We start from the raw sequence: 15,655 nt of genomic DNA on the forward strand, positions 1-15,655 counted from the left end.
TTAATCGTCAAAATGATTTCATATTTTTTAAGTTCTAAGAGCTTTTTCAACACAGTGTGTGAAATTCGATTCCTTTTTTATCATTATGAAGTCAAAAGGCAAAAGCTGACTTTGCGGCGTAATTTTCGACAAATAACCATCCTAATACATTAAATGTAATTAGATTAATTGCAATTCGATGAATTTTTTATGTAATATTTTCACAATTGATGATGAAAGGATCCAAAATGGCCGAACTGAGGAAACAATTGATTTTCATCATAAAAGAATATTTCCATAAAGAAATTGTATCCATAATTTTAGTCCGAGGGGTTGGGGGAGGGGATAGAAAAGGAACATCCAGAACTTATATACAGCACTGCGGCCGGGCTCTCTGTTGGCTCGGCGCTTTTTGATAGATGAATGGTGAAATCTAACATGACACTTAAATCTCATGAATTTTAATGCCACGGTACCTTGGGATTGGCCCGAGCTCCATGTCCGTATCTCTGATAGGAACTGTCCCAACACGCCGCCCCGTCAGGCAACACGAGAATTCAACTAAAATATTCTACAAAATTGAATTGCTTTTCAAGCTTATACACTGAATGAATTTAATGCCAAAATAATTTGTAACTCTATATTTGAATATACAGAAAATAATGACGGCTGTTTCGGAATACGTGCAAAACATTAGGATAAAGACTGCGAACAATTACACAGACAATTTCATTACTGATCCTTATTCGTTTGTTTTCCATTTCCATCACGTCAAGTTTGGAAACAACACGACGCAACGAAGGGTAATAATATGCAGTTTGTTAAAAAGGTATGAAAAGTAATTGAGAGTCGCGTTACAAAACAGAGAAGATCCTCTTGGGGATTCGAGGACTCAAAGCGCGAATAATAATTCATAATAATCAACAAAATTGAAACCCCTAACTGACACTATTTCCTATGAGTCGAATTCGTTTTTGTTTTTGTTTGACCCGCTGTCACATTTGGTAAAACCAGTTATCACTGCTTCGAAATGAATTCTACGTTTGCGTGTGAGGGATTATACAGCTATAACTATGCGGCTGTGTTCCCCGTTGGCTATTTAAACATCATAAATACAATACCGTTCATTCGTACACGTTATGGCTAGTTGAACGAAATCGCACCTGCCTGGCCAAAGTTCGTATTGTCATGTTTCAGGAATATTGTCCAAGACATGGGCGTGACGTAATTGGTATTTTGTATTCCTGCAAGTAGTTACAGGAATAGAACCAGGTGTTGAATGTTTTAAGATGTAGGGCGTTGTATCTGATCTGGTCACGCCGATACGGACACCATCAACAGTAATCTTAAGTGTATAATCAATTAATCACAGAGGCAAGTCTTTTCTCTCAATTCTTTCGCTTCTTATAAGAATTCGCCTTGACGTTTTTTAGTAACTATGGTATTTTTCATCATATTTTTTAAACACGTTTGGAAAATGGTGACCAAGACGCTCTGACGTAATGTTGTTTTACGACTGCAGCTATATTCTTTACGTTGTGGAAATAATTATCTTTTACAATCGGTATGGCGTCCGGTTACAAGCGTTATGGCTTTAATGTTGATTTTTTTCTTCTTTTATTTATGATGAAGTGTTTCTGTGTGAGAAATACGGGAATAGTTATTACTATTTTCTTCATAAATGAAACAAGTACCGATGACTCACAATAGCAGACAAACAGTCTGAAGTTCCTTCGTGTAAAACGTGCAATCTTTAAGAAGAAATTGTACTTCCTTCCCGAACAAAAACTGTCCCTTTGTAGGTGCTGTGTAAACAATATAGAGAAATGGCTATGAAAATCGTCTTAGCATGCTTGTACGTTACATTCCGTGCCGGGTCCCCTGTGACAGGATGAAACGCGCCCCAAGCCCTCCATGGCATCTGTGGGAGAAGGCTGAAAAGGGGTACGGGGTAAACTTGCGGGATCCTTAAACATCTTGTAATAGTCAACCCAGAGACTACAAGAAGATGTGCTAAGTGCTGCGCCAGCATGTCTGCGGAATATACCAACATGGGGAAGAATTCTCCTGTTGCGGAGCTTCTAATAGGAACCGGACTAGCCTCAACCAGAGCTGTGTAACACTGGTCCATACCAACATATCCCCCAAGACTTCGGGAACGCCAGTCCCCGTCCACATCTTCCATCCTCCCTTTGAGAGGGGCAGGTTTTCAGTGCGTTGTGTTTTTTTGTAGTGTTTGCTCATTCAACTTCTTAGTATTGAGTGCAATATATTCACGAGCGTATTGGGAGCCTATACCATGGTGTTATCTTTCCGCGACTCGTTCAACTGACAGCTTTCTAAAAGTTTAAGATTGATGGTTGAGCTAATGCGCGTATTTTACGAGAACGATTTTGAGTATAATTATACCACCTCGAGTTTTTTTTGTAACATACCTTATTATAGATGAGATAGAAAAAAGTGGGTAATCAGAAAGTACTGATGTCTGTGTTGCTGATTTTATACACATCACGTCAAATACCCACAGCTGGGTGAGATGTTTACAATCTGTCGGCAATTCACAGTGTGTTTAACATTTGTTTAATTATTTTTTTTATTTTTTTTCTATTTGAATTCCCAATAAGATCAAGTTTACCAGAACGGTGGAGCAGGACCCATATGCAGTAACAATCATGTGTGTCAAGGCCTCCTGCATCTGGAGACATGATGACGTCAGGTGAGTATATGGAGTGTGTCTGTGATACTGGACTTCATATCTGTACAAAGTGTTTTGTACAGCAGAACAGCACTGGACAGCCACGTGTATGTACTGTCTAAACAACTACAAGGACAAACAACTGTACAAAGTACCCTTTAAAGTTCAACACCATCGTTGAAAACAACGATCCTGCCCTATCATAGGGATTGTTTAACATGTACTTGCTGACGAACTAAAAACCATGACTCTTTGTGGTGAAAAATCCCAGGAGTAATAGTGATCAAGTGCATAGGCGCTTATCTAATTGATCATATCTGTATTGAAATATCTTTCTTGCAGTCAGGTTCATAGGGTCATTTCATATAAACAAGCACAAGGACCAGCACGGCTACTGCCACTGTCTAAACAACAAGAAGGGCATACAAGTTACTGCCACTGTCTAAACAACTTCAAGTACAAGCACGTCTACTGTCACTGTCTACACAAAAAAACACGGACCAACAAGCTACTATCACACATCTAAACATCTTCAAGTACAAGCACGGCTACTGCCACAGTCTAAACACATACACGGGCAAGCACGGCTACTGTCAATGTCAAAACAACTACAAGGACAAGCACGACTACTGCCGTTGTCAAAACAGCTTCAAGTACAAGCACGGCTACTGTCACTGTCTAAACAGCTTCAAGTACAAGCACGGATACTGTCACTGTCTACACAAAAACACGGACCAACAAGCTACTTTACCAAATCTAAACAACTTCAAGTACAAGCACGGCTACTGACACTGTCTAAATACCTACACGGACAAGCACGGCTACTGTCACTGTCTAAACACATACACGGACAAGCACGGCCACTCTCACTGTCAAAACAATAACATGGACAAGCACGACTACTGCCACTGTCAAAACAAGTACAAGGACAAGCACGGCTACTGTCACTGTCAAAACAAGTACAAGGGCAAGCACGGCTACTGTCACTGTCAAAACAACAACACGGACAAGCACGGCTACTGCCACTGTCTAAACACCTACACGGACAAGCACGGCAACTGTCACTGTGTCTCTAAAAGACTACACGGACAAACAAGCTACTGTTGCTCCTTTAACTACAAGGACCACTTTGGCTACTGCCCGCATCGAGACCATCTATTAACCGAATCTTTTCAGCTGCTATATCACCTTTTTTTTACAATTTTAATGTATTAACTGCACTCTGTGTCTCATAAGCCAATTGCCTGGTGTTGTGATATATTTAGAGTTTAGACATGTGTGCACAACATGTGACACATTAATAAACTATATTTCTTCTTCTTCTCACCAAGTGCAAGGACAAACGCGTCTTGTGTTAGTGTCTAAACAACTAGACAGGCAGCCACGGCTACTGACACTGTCTAAACAACTACATAGACAAGCACGGCTACTGACACTGTCTAAACAGCTACACGGGCAAGTGCGGCTACTGTCACTCTCCAAACAACTACGAGTACAATCACGGCTACTGACATTGTCTAAACAACTACAAGTCCAACCACGGCTACTGACACAGTCTAAACAACTACGTGTACAATCACGGCTACTGACACTGTCTAAACAACTACAAGCACAACCACGTCTACTGACACTGTCTAAAAAACTACAAGGACAAGCACGGCTACTGACACTTCTCGAAACAACTACACGCACAAGCAAAGCTACTGCCACTGTCTAAACAACTACACGGACAAGCAGAACTACTGCCACTGTCTAAACAACTACACGGACAAGCAGAACTACTGCCAGTGTCTAAACAACTACACGGACAAGTACGGCTACTGCCACTGTCTAAACAACTACACGGACAAGTACGGCTACTGCCACTGTCTAAACAACTACACGGACAAGTACGGCTACTGCCACTGTCTAAACAACTACGAGTAAAACCACGACTACTGCCACTTTTGTAACAACTACGAGTACAACAACGGCTACTGACACCATCTAAACAACAACGAGTGCAACCCCGGCTACTGACACTGTCTAAACAACTACTTAGACAAGCACGGCTACTGACACTGTCTAAACAGCTACACGGGCAAGTACGGCTACTGTTACTGTCTAAACAACTACACGGACAAGCACGGCTACTGTCACTGTCTAAAACACATACACGGACAAGCACAGCTACTGCCACTGTCTAAACAACTACAAGTAGAACCACGGCTACAGACACTGTCTAAACAACTACACGGACAAGCAGAACTACTGCCAGTGTCTAAACAACTACACGGACAAGCAGAACTACTGCCAGGGTCTTAACAACTACACGGACAAGTACGGCTACTGCCACTGTCTAAACAACTACACGGATAAGTACGGCTACTGCCACTGTCTAAACAACTACACGGACAAGTACGGCTACTGCCACTGTCTAAACAACTACATGGACAAGTACGGCTACTGCCACTGTCTAAACAACTACACGGACAAGTACGGCTACTGCCACTGTCTAAACAACTACACGGACAAGCACGGCGACTGCCACTGTCTAAACAGATACACGGACAAGCACGGCTTGTGCCACTATCTAAAGAACTACACGGGCAAGCACGGCTACTGTCACTGTCTAAACACCTACGCGGAGAAGCACGGCTACTGTCACTGTCTAAACAACTACGCGGAGAAGCACGGCTACTGTCACTGTCTAAACAACTACATAGATAAGCACGGCTACTGTCACTGTCTAAACAACTACACGGGCAAGCACGGCTACTGCCACTGTCTAAACACCTACGCGGAGAAGCACGGCTACTGTCACTGTCTAAACAACTACGCGGAGAAGCACGGCTACTGTCACTGTCTAAACAACTACATAGATAAGCACGGCTACTGTCACTGTCTAAACAACTACACGGGCAAGCACGGCTACTGTCACTGTCTAAACAACAACACGGACAAGCACGGCTACTGTCACTGTCTAAACAACTACGTCTACAGCCACGGCTACTGTCACTGTCTAAACAACTACATAGACAAGCACGGCTACTGTCACTGTCTTAACAACTCCACGGGCAAGCACGGCTACTGCCACTGTCTAAACAACTACACGGGCAAGCACGGCTACTGTTACTGTCTAAACAAATACGCGGAGAAGCACGGCTACTGTCACTGTTTAAACAGCTACACGGGCAAGCACGGCTACTGTCACTGTCTAGGCAACTACATAGACAAACACGGCTACTGCCACTGTCTAAACTACTACACGGGCAAAAACGGTAACTGTCACTGTCTAAACAAGGTTTTAATCCTTGGTTCGATCCCCGATCGCGTCATACCAAAAGATGTTGAAAGATGGCACTTGTTGTTACCCTGCCTGGCGTTCGGCATGAAGAGACCGGTCGGTTCGGAGTCTGTACGCTATGTTTAAATGGGTTATTCATGTTAAACTGCAGCATGGAATCTCAATGGGCTAGCATTATAAAATCGGCCTTAGTCCAAGCAGCCAGACTGACAGACAGATTAAACCCAAGTTCACCGCACCCTCAACGGCACGCATAGTTGCAGTCACTGAATAAACACCTAGAAAAGCAACGCGTTCGGAGTTGCGTCCCTTTGATGCAAGGATCCGCCGAATGGTGTTCGAATTACGGGTTTGCCTCAGTAATGATCCTTGGTGCTCGTCAATTTCACAGAGGAGGTAAGTAAATGGCCTGCGTCATATAACTGAAATATTGTTTACTCACTTATTTCCATCTCTACTGCAGCTGAAAACAAAGTGCGCATCTTTACAAATCTTTTCAGCGCCGAAGCTGTCTGTCCCAAACTTGCCTTAAACAAGAAAAACGCTTCTAACCAAAAGTTGTTGTTTTTTCACTTCGTCATGTTTTTCAACTTGATCAAACATCGAAGTAATAAAAACAACTTATTTGATGATAGTTTCATGGGGATTAGTTTTAGTTCAGAACAAAGTGGACCAAAAAATGGAATCAACCAAACAAAATATCAAAGGCCAAACTGACAGATCACGTGACCACGATTTCCTTTCGAACGCGCTTATATAAAAAACCCATCCCTGCAACGCGCGTGCAAAAAGATGGTGGCTTTCGCTTATACACGGGGCCACCATGGCGGCTTCTGCTGATTTGCGTGCCAATTAGAAATTGCTTTCTTATCCATGATGGTAGTGAATTGTCACGTGACCATTGCCTCCCATCGGAGATATCACGTGACTAGAAAACACTAGCCCGCCAAAAAGGAAAAAGTGACATAATCCCGCTCGACACTTTCTCCATCAAAGATTTACAATTTTTTCCCTTCAATTCCCAATTCCGGATGTGCGTGTCAATTTTAGTATCTCTCTTTCAGTTACTTTGCGCTATCCCACCCCTGGGTATACCCCATCCCACTTCTCTTGTTAACAATTAACAAGCCTTATTGGAAACGAAATCAAGAGGGGCGTCGAGAGAGCGTCTATTTTCTCTGTTTTCGTGTTGGGAGGTTTTTCAGACAATGCTTACAAGCTGCGCGATAAAACATAGATGAAAAGGTGTGCGTTTCAGAACCGACTTCAAGTGTTCATTCATAGTAAATAAAGATTATCAATCCCGATCTCTACCCGCCAAGAGACTTGCTGCACGCGGTCCGGGCAGCCAATCAGAGACTTGGGAAGAGAGCGCACATGTTCCGTTCTAATTTGGTCTTTGTCTACGAAATCGATTTAGTCGGAGAAAGTACAGGGAAATCTTCAGAGGACTATAGGCGTAGTGATTAGCAGTACTGTAGATGTATCGGTGGAGGGAGTTACAAATCACTGCCTTTTTACACAGATCTACTTTGCTTCAGTAATCTTATCTTTTAACTTTCACTGTGAGCTGCCGTGTATATACTACTGAAAAGAAGTAAAGGGTCACCCTATTCGGGTCCTTAAATTCTTTTGAGTAGGGTCACCTTATTCGGGCCCTTAACTTCTTTTGAGTAATATATATATGGTAGTGGTAGCAGCAGTAGTAGTAGTAGTAGTAGTAGTAGTAGTAGTAGTAGAAGTTACAGTAATAGTTTGTTTCTTTGTTGTTTAACGCCGCACTCATCAATAGTTTTGCTATAAGTAGTAGTTCTAGTCATAGGAGTGGTTGTGGCAGTGCTAGTATAGGTGAGGTGAAATGGGGTTTAATGTCGCGTCCAAGATTATTTCACTTATATAGCGACGTACATGCACGTGTGTATGTGTGTGGCTGCTTGTACTAGTCCGGACGGATGCCGATTAATAATGCTAGTCCATTGAGATACCATGTCGAAGTTTAATATAAATATCCCACTCAGACACAGTATACTGACCAGTCCTTGTTTTGGCCCCCTAATGCCGAGTGCCGGACAGGGTAACAAGTACCATCTTTAATGTCTTTTGGTATGAGTGAGTGAGTTATAATTTAACGTCGCATCGGCACTATTTCAGCCATATAGCGACGAGTTTTGGTATGACGGAGCCGGGCATCGAACCCCGGACCTTCCGCACTCCGGGCGGACGCTCTACCACTACACGACGGAGGCATTCAATGCTTTGTATTGGTATTATTATTATTAGTAGTAGTTGAAGTAGTAGTAGTGGTGGTGGTGGTGGTGGTGGTAGTGGTAGTAGTAGTAGTAGTAGTAGTAGTAGTAGTAGTGGTGGTGATAGTACTAGTAGAAGTAGTAGTTGAAGTAGTAGTAGTAGTAGTAGTAGTAGTCGTCGTCGTCGTCGTCGTAGTAGTAGTGGTGGTGGTGGTGGTGGTGGTGGTAGTAGTAGTAGTAGTAGTAGTAGTAGTGGTGGTGGTGATAGTGCAACTAGAAGTAGTAGTTGAAGCAGCAGTAGTAGTCGTCGTCGTCGTTGTAGTAGTAGTAGTAGTAGCATTTTCTGAGACAATTAATTTTTTTCGATAAAACTTCGACACAGAGCCAAGTCACAGAAGAATATGTGACAGTAGCAATATCTGTTTGATTGTTGTTTAACGCCGCTTTCAGTAATATTATAGCAATATGATGGCGGTCTGTAAATAATCAAGTCTGGACCAGACAATCCAGTGATCGATATCATGAGTATTGATCCACACAATTGGGATACGATGACATGCATCAACCAAGTCAGCAAGTCTGACTACCGATCCCGTTAGTCGCCTTTTACAAGAAGCATAGTCGCCTTGGGTTGCTGAAGACCTATTCTAACCCGTATCTTCACAGGTGAGCAATGTTATTAGATGGTGTAAGTTAGGAGAAGATTATGTGACCGTTGGAATGTTAATAGATTGTGTAATTAAGGTGTAGAATATGAGACGTACCAATGTAAGTAAACGATGTAAGGTAAGAGTAGAATACAGTATGTGATTGTAGCAACGTGAGTATATTATGGCGATTCGCTGTGCAGAGTTGCGTCCCTTGGGCACGCCAGAAACCTATGATTGTGGGTTAGAATCCAGGTTCGCCCCGATTATGTTTCTAGGTTTGTCAGCACCATACCCTTGCTCGTGGGTTTCACCGAAGTGGTAAACGTCTGAGACCTGCATCACTTGGGGCTTTCCTCCCACATTAAGCTGACACGCCGTGATATAACTGGAATAATGTTAAAAGCGGCGTTAAACCCAACTCACTCACACAAGTATATTATGTATGTTATGAGTAGACAATGTGAAGGTAGCATGTTCGTAGTCGCAGTGTTGGAGGAGCACCAATTGTAGGAGATTCGTTGTCGTCCATCAGTCTTTACTACATGGAGCGAAATGAAGGTCAATTCCTCAGCTATGTTTCTGAAAAAAAGAAGAAGTAAAAAGTGTCACGAATGTGTCACGCTTTGCGTACCATGGGCTTGACAAATATTTAGAATCGTTGGTTCGAATCCCGGTTCGCCCCGATTATGTTTCTAGGTTTGTCAGCACCATACCCATGCTCATGGGCTTCACCAGTGGTAAACGTCTGAGACCTGCATCACTTCGGGCTTTCCTCCCACATTAAGCTGACACGCCGTGATATAACTGGAATAATGTTAAAAGCGGCGTTAAACCCAACTCACTCACACAAGTATATTATGTATGTTATGAGTAGACAATGTGAAGGTAGCATGTTCGTAGTCGCAGTGTTGGAGGAGCACCAATTGTAGGAGATTCGTTGTCGTCCATCAGTCTTTACTACATGGAGCGAAATGAAGGTCAATTCCTCAGCTATGTTTCTGAAAAAAAGAAGAAGTAAAAAGTGTCACGAATGTGTCACGCTTTGCGTACCATGGGCTTGACAAATATTTAGAATCGTTGGTTCGAATCCCGGTTCGCCCCGATTATGTTTCTAGGTTTGTCAGCACCATACCCATGCTCATGGGCTTCACCAGTGGTAAACGTCTGAGACCTGCATCACTTCGGGCTTTCCTCCCACATTAAGCTGACACGCCGCGATATAACTGTAATACTGTTAAAAGCGGCGTTAAACCAAACTCACTCACTCACTCACTGTTGTGTTTGACACCGTTTATCCTTGACACGGTAGTTGAGCTATACCGATTGCATATACAAGTTGTGATTGTGATAAAAAAAATATCATTGAAAAAAGGGTTTAGTGGTGATGATGATTAAAATAATATTGATTTTCGAAACAATAGCCATGACAATGTTATTTGTTCTGGTGGTTATGACGACAACGATGTCGATAGTGTGGACAGTCATGCCGGTGACAGTTGTAGGTTTGGTTCTTGTTTATTCCAACTATATGACGATGACCAGTATTTAATCGAGTCTTAGTAACAATTATATATTATAAAGTTTCTCCCCTTTGTCGTAATTGTCTAGCACGTACACAAACTGTTGACTTCCTACTCACGTTAGTACCACACTGACTTTTCAAAATAATGACAGATAGTCATTTATGGAGTTATTATCGCTTCTTGTCGTTTTTCTTTCTTTCTTGGAAATGTTTTATTACAAACTGTAAATTTCTCATTTAACTCGTCAATCGAGACTGTTTGTTTCGCAAAGCGCAATTTTGTTACATGAACAGCGTGTATTCTTTCGCTTGCAACAACGGTGTCGTAGATTTCAAGGTTGTTTTTTTGTTGAAGTACATTTTGTATATAATCATATCAATATGTATGATAAAGAGTTTTATTGACATCAAATATTTGTATTACTATTGTAGACAATTGGCCAGACAAAAAAACCAGCCCATCCATTTGGTCGCCTCTTATCATAGATTGCTGGGACCTATTCAAACCGGGATCCCCACGGCCCTAGTAGTAGTAGTAGTAGTAGTAGTAGTAGTAGTAGCAATGGTAGTGGTAGCAGTAGTAGCAGTAATAGCAGTCGTATTAGCAGTAACAGTAGTAGTAGTAGTGGTAGCAATAGTAGTAGTGCCAATGGTATAGCAGCACAGCAGTAGTAGTAGCAATGGTAGTAGTAGTGCCAATGGCAATAGTAGTGGTAGTAGTAGTAGTGCCAATGGTATTAGCAGTATTAGTTGTGATAGTAGTAGTACTAGTAGTAGTAGTAGAAGCAATAGTAGTACCAATGGAAGTAGTAGTAATAGTAGTAGTAGTACCAGTAGTAGTAGCAATAGTAGTATCAATGGTAGTAGCAATTGTAGTAGTTGTGCCAATGGTAGTAGTAGTAGTAGTAGTAGTAGTAGCAGCAGCAATAGTAGTACCAGTGGTGGTAGTAGTAGAAGTAGTTGCAGTAGTAGTAGTACCAATGTTAGTAGTAGTAGTAGTAGTGTCAATGGTAGTAGTAGTAGTAGTAGTAGTAGTGCCAATGGTAATAGAAGAAGTAGTAGTGGTAGTAGTAGTAGTGACAATGGTAATAGTAGTAGTATTGCCAATGGCAATAGTAGTAGTAGTAGTAGTAGTAGTAGTAGTGCCAATAGTAGTAGCAGTAGTATTGCCAATGGCAATAGTAGTAGTAGTTGTAGTAGTAGTAGTAGTGCCAATAGTAGTAGCAGTAGTATTGCCAATGGCAATAGTAGTAGTAGTTGTAGTAGTAGTAGTAGTGCCAATGGTAGTAGCAGTAGTAGTTGTAGTTGTAAAAGTAGTAGAAGTAGTAGTAGTAGTAGTAGCAGCAGTAGTACCAGTGGTGGTAGTAGTAGTAGTTGCAGTAGTAGTAGTAGTACCAATGGTAGTAGTAGTAGTAGTAATAGTAGTGCCAATGAAAGTAGTAGTAGTAGCAGTAGTAGTGCCAATGGTAGTATTGGTAGTGTCAATGGTAGTAGTAGTAGTAGTGCCAATGGTAGTAGTAGTAGTAGTAGTAGTAGTGGCAATAGTATAACCAGTGGTGGTAGTAGTAGTAGTAGTTGCAGTAGTAGTAGTAGGAGTAGCAATGTTAGTAGTAGTAGTGCCAATGGTAGTAGTAATAGTAGTGCCAATGGTAATAGTAGTAGTAGTAGTAATAGTAGTACCAATGGTAGTAGTAGTAGTAGCGCCAATGGTAGTAGTAGAAGTGCCAATGGTAGCAGTGGTAGTAGTGGTGCCAATGGTAATAGTAGTAGTAGTAGTAGTAGTGGCAATAGTATAACCAGTGGTGGTAGTAGTAGTAGTAGTTGCAGTAGTAGTAGTAGGAGTAGCAATGTTAGTAGTAGTAGTGCCAATGGTAGTAGTAATAGTAGTGCCAATGGTAATAGTAGTAGTAGTAGTAATAGTAGTACCAATGGTAGTAGTAGTAGTAGCGCCAATGGTAGTAGTAGAAGTGCCAATGGTAATAGTAGTAGTAGTAGTAGTGGCAATAGTATAACCAGTGGTGGTAGTAGTAGTAGTAGTTGCAGTAGTAGTAGTAGGAGTAGCAATGTTAGTAGTAGTAGTGCCAATGGTAGTAGTAATAGTAGTGCCAATGGTAATAGTAGTAGTAGTAGTAATAGTAGTACCAATGGTAGTAGTAGTAGTAGCGCCAATGGTAGTAGTAGAAGTGCCAATGGTAGCAGTGGTAGTAGTGGTGCCAATGGTAATAGTAGTAGTAGTACTAGTAACAATGGTCGTAGTAGTAGTAGTGCCAATGGTAGTAGTAGTAGTAGTAGTAGTAGTAGTTCCAATGGTAGTAGTGGTAGTGCTAATGGTAATAGTAGTAGTAGTAGTAGTAGTAGTGCCAATGGTAGTAGTAGTAGTGCCAATGGTAGTAGTAGTAGTAGTAGTACCACACATCACGGACACGCGCCACTAGCTCCGTTTCTTCCATCTTGAAGTAAATCATAGAAGCAATGGAAATGTAAAGGCTGAGTGAATTACAACCCAAGCCTACACTGCGCATTATTGTGCTCATAGTGAAGGGACTGTTTTTTCTTCTACAGAATTGTGAAGCTGGTCTAAATCTGTAACGGTTGCGTGTTAGACCTAATATAATTGCACTATTTATTCATTGTTCTGTATTTTATTTCAGGGCTAATACTGACATTCTGCCTGCCGAGAGCGATGCCAGTATTCCCCGCCGAGTGCTATGGAGTATATTCGATTGACCAAATGCCAGGATGCGTTTGTTGAAATTAATATATAATTCATGATCTACCATTCCAATTTTATTGGAGGAGTTTTGTAAATGTTAGCAATGCAAGAGGATTGCGCTTGTTCATTAGTCTAATCGGCGAGCGTGTCCTCGGGACAATATCACAGGACTCGACTGACCTCTGGCTTCGAACGGAGAACAAAGACGAACTTAACTCAATAACGTCCCACGTTATTCAGCAAATTACCGCTGTTATTAACCAGTTTTCCCATGCTGCTGTGACCTATGATTTCTGAGGCACGAGCCACCATCTAACTGACCCGCGTTTTCCCCGGGGTGGGGCTCTGATGGAATGCGATCCCCGGGGTGGGGATCTAGAGAAATGCGCATCTTTTGTTTTCCCCTCGGCGGAGGGTCTGCTCGTTCTTGTGCGTTCATTTCAATATACCACAGATCTGGCAATACTGTTTAATCACTTTAGACGGGTTTATCCTCTCTTTAGGGGAATATGTTCTGTTGGAGATAATTATAGGAGACCATATTTCTTTCAAAAACGAATTGGTTAAATTGTCCTCATTGTGCAAAAAGTAGATGATACCGCTGTACCGTTTTAACCTTTATTCGAGAAGTTGACTTTTTCAAGTTTTAGGAAGGAGATAAGAGGAACGGACGTGAACCACATCTCTGCATTACTCCTCTATAAGTAAATGCGTTTTCAATGGACTGATGGGTCTTCATATGTAATTATTATTCCATATTATATTAAAGATGGGTGTTAAATACTTGTAAGATTATCCCTAAAATTGTATACATGTATGCAAGTGGAATTAAAGAATTAATATATAAACACTGGAAGTGTTTTAGCAGCAATAGATAACACGCGCATGTCGTGTGTTGAGCAGAGATACTTAGTGTTAGTGTCGAAACTTCGCAGCTGCTGCTGCTGCTGCTGCTGCTGCTGCTGATGATGATGACGACGACGACGATGATGATGATGTTGATGATGATACTTCCTTTTGTGATGATGATGATGATGATGATGATGATGATGATGATGATACTTCCTTTTGTGATGATGATGATGATGATGATGATGATGATGATGATGATGATGCTTTTTTTTGTCCGTCAGTAAAATTACAAGTACAATAGTACAGTTTGGTATACGGTATATGTGTTTGTATATTCCATTTTGCTAATTACCATCGCTTTAAAATTACATAGCATTAAAGCTGATTTCGTGAAAGATGTGTGCAGGTTAACAAGTGACCATTCAATCTGGCGGGTTCGTGCTGTGTGTGTGACAGCGTGTGACGTAAACTAAATAAATACTCAGTAATAAATAAATAAATTATGTTTATTCAACAGAATGGTGCAAATAGCATGGTAAAATATGTTGGTTATTTCAGCTGGGGTGATTTGACACCTTATCCCTCCACACACACACACACTCTTTCCTTCTCCCTCTCTCTCTCTCTCTCTCTCTCTCTCTCTCTCTCTCTCTCATATCGTCGAGTGCTTGTAACGTGAAGAACATTAGAAAGCTATAAACCTCTCGCCGGCTTTACAGGAGTGATGTGTGTATCTTAGTGTTGATATGTGTTGCTGTTGTTGCTAATGAAGACCTCGTGGCGAGTTAGTTATTTCTCAATATATGCTCGATATATGCCGGGCGATTTGTTCATATCACTATAGTTAATCTGTAATAGCACGATATTCATACCATGACAGATTAACTATGGTGATATGAAAGAATCGGGTGGTAACTTTAAGTAGTATATATTAAGACCACACGTCACGACCCCTGGATAACCACCAATATTTACCGTTACAAATCCCTTGGCACGAGACACTTGTGAATTCAACCCCAAAACCAATTCATGTGCTAATTCTCTTTCCAGGAAGGTCAATTACAAGTGATGACCTCTTCAAAATATTTCCCTTTCTCAGGGTGACAATTAAACGGAAGACATGATAATATTAGCCCTATTAGTCTGGTAGTTAAGTTCATTAGGAGCTTGTTTACATAGTGATTTTGACGGCACCGTAATCCCGCTATGCAAATTTGATTGACAGTTGTTTGTAAACATTGAGATTTGCACGAGGCGATGACAGCTATTGAGTGTGTGCGGATTCAGATCTTCATGTTGTTCTTGACATTTCGTTCGACGTTTATTGAATCGACATGATTTACGAAGAGGCGTGATTGAAAGATGTGAAGGAATACACGTGGGTAGATTGCTTCTGGTCTGAGCGTTGTTCAATACGTTCATAGTAGCTGCATCACGATATATTCATAAGGAATATTAAACATCGCTTGCTAGATATACTGTCGGGTAGAAAACATACACCCATGTTTGACGGTGGCTAATATGAAACAAAAAAGAAATGGTTATTCGATGGTGAGGTATTTGATACGGGTATCATAGCAATTAGTTTTGTTTTGGTCAAATCTAATGTTCAAGTGAGTACTTTCTTGAGTTACTTTGAGTAACGCTCGGTGCATATATGTATGATTCAATATGTACGCATATCACGTATAATATGGTAAAATAATAAATAC

The 15,655-nt window shown here is 41.3% G+C and overlaps 1 protein-coding gene across 1 annotated transcript; it reads left to right on the forward strand.

Annotated features, from left to right (window-relative positions):
• Positions 1-1,870: 1,870 nt before the first annotated feature.
• On the forward strand, positions 1,871-15,067 carry LOC124146052 (prion-like-(Q/N-rich) domain-bearing protein 25). Its single transcript, XM_048393882.1, has 5 exons — positions 1,871-1,930; positions 2,604-2,695; positions 4,324-4,563; positions 4,889-5,934; positions 14,994-15,067. The coding sequence occupies exons 1-5, from the start codon at positions 1,871-1,873 to the stop codon at positions 15,065-15,067; spliced, it is 1,512 nt and encodes a 503-aa protein (XP_048249839.1).
• Positions 15,068-15,655: the final 588 nt, after the last annotated feature.

The sequence above is a fragment of the Haliotis rufescens genome, unplaced genomic scaffold, assembly GCF_023055435.1.
Source record: "Haliotis rufescens isolate VD_foot unplaced genomic scaffold, xgHalRufe1.0.p SCAF_12, whole genome shotgun sequence".
NCBI lineage: Eukaryota > Metazoa > Mollusca > Gastropoda > Lepetellida > Haliotidae > Haliotis > Haliotis rufescens.

Coding starts and splice junctions, on each gene's coding strand:
- LOC124146052 (XM_048393882.1), top strand. CDS start 1,871: ATGAAACGCGCCCCAAGCCCTCCATGGCATCTGTGGGAGAAGGCTGAA. Junction 1,931..2,603: donor AGGCTGAAAAGGGGTACGGG/GTAAACTTGCGG, acceptor ATTCCCAATAAG/ATCAAGTTTACCAGAACGGT. Junction 5,935..14,993: donor CTACTACACGGGCAAAAACG/GTAACTGTCACT, acceptor TTCTCTTTCCAG/GAAGGTCAATTACAAGTGAT.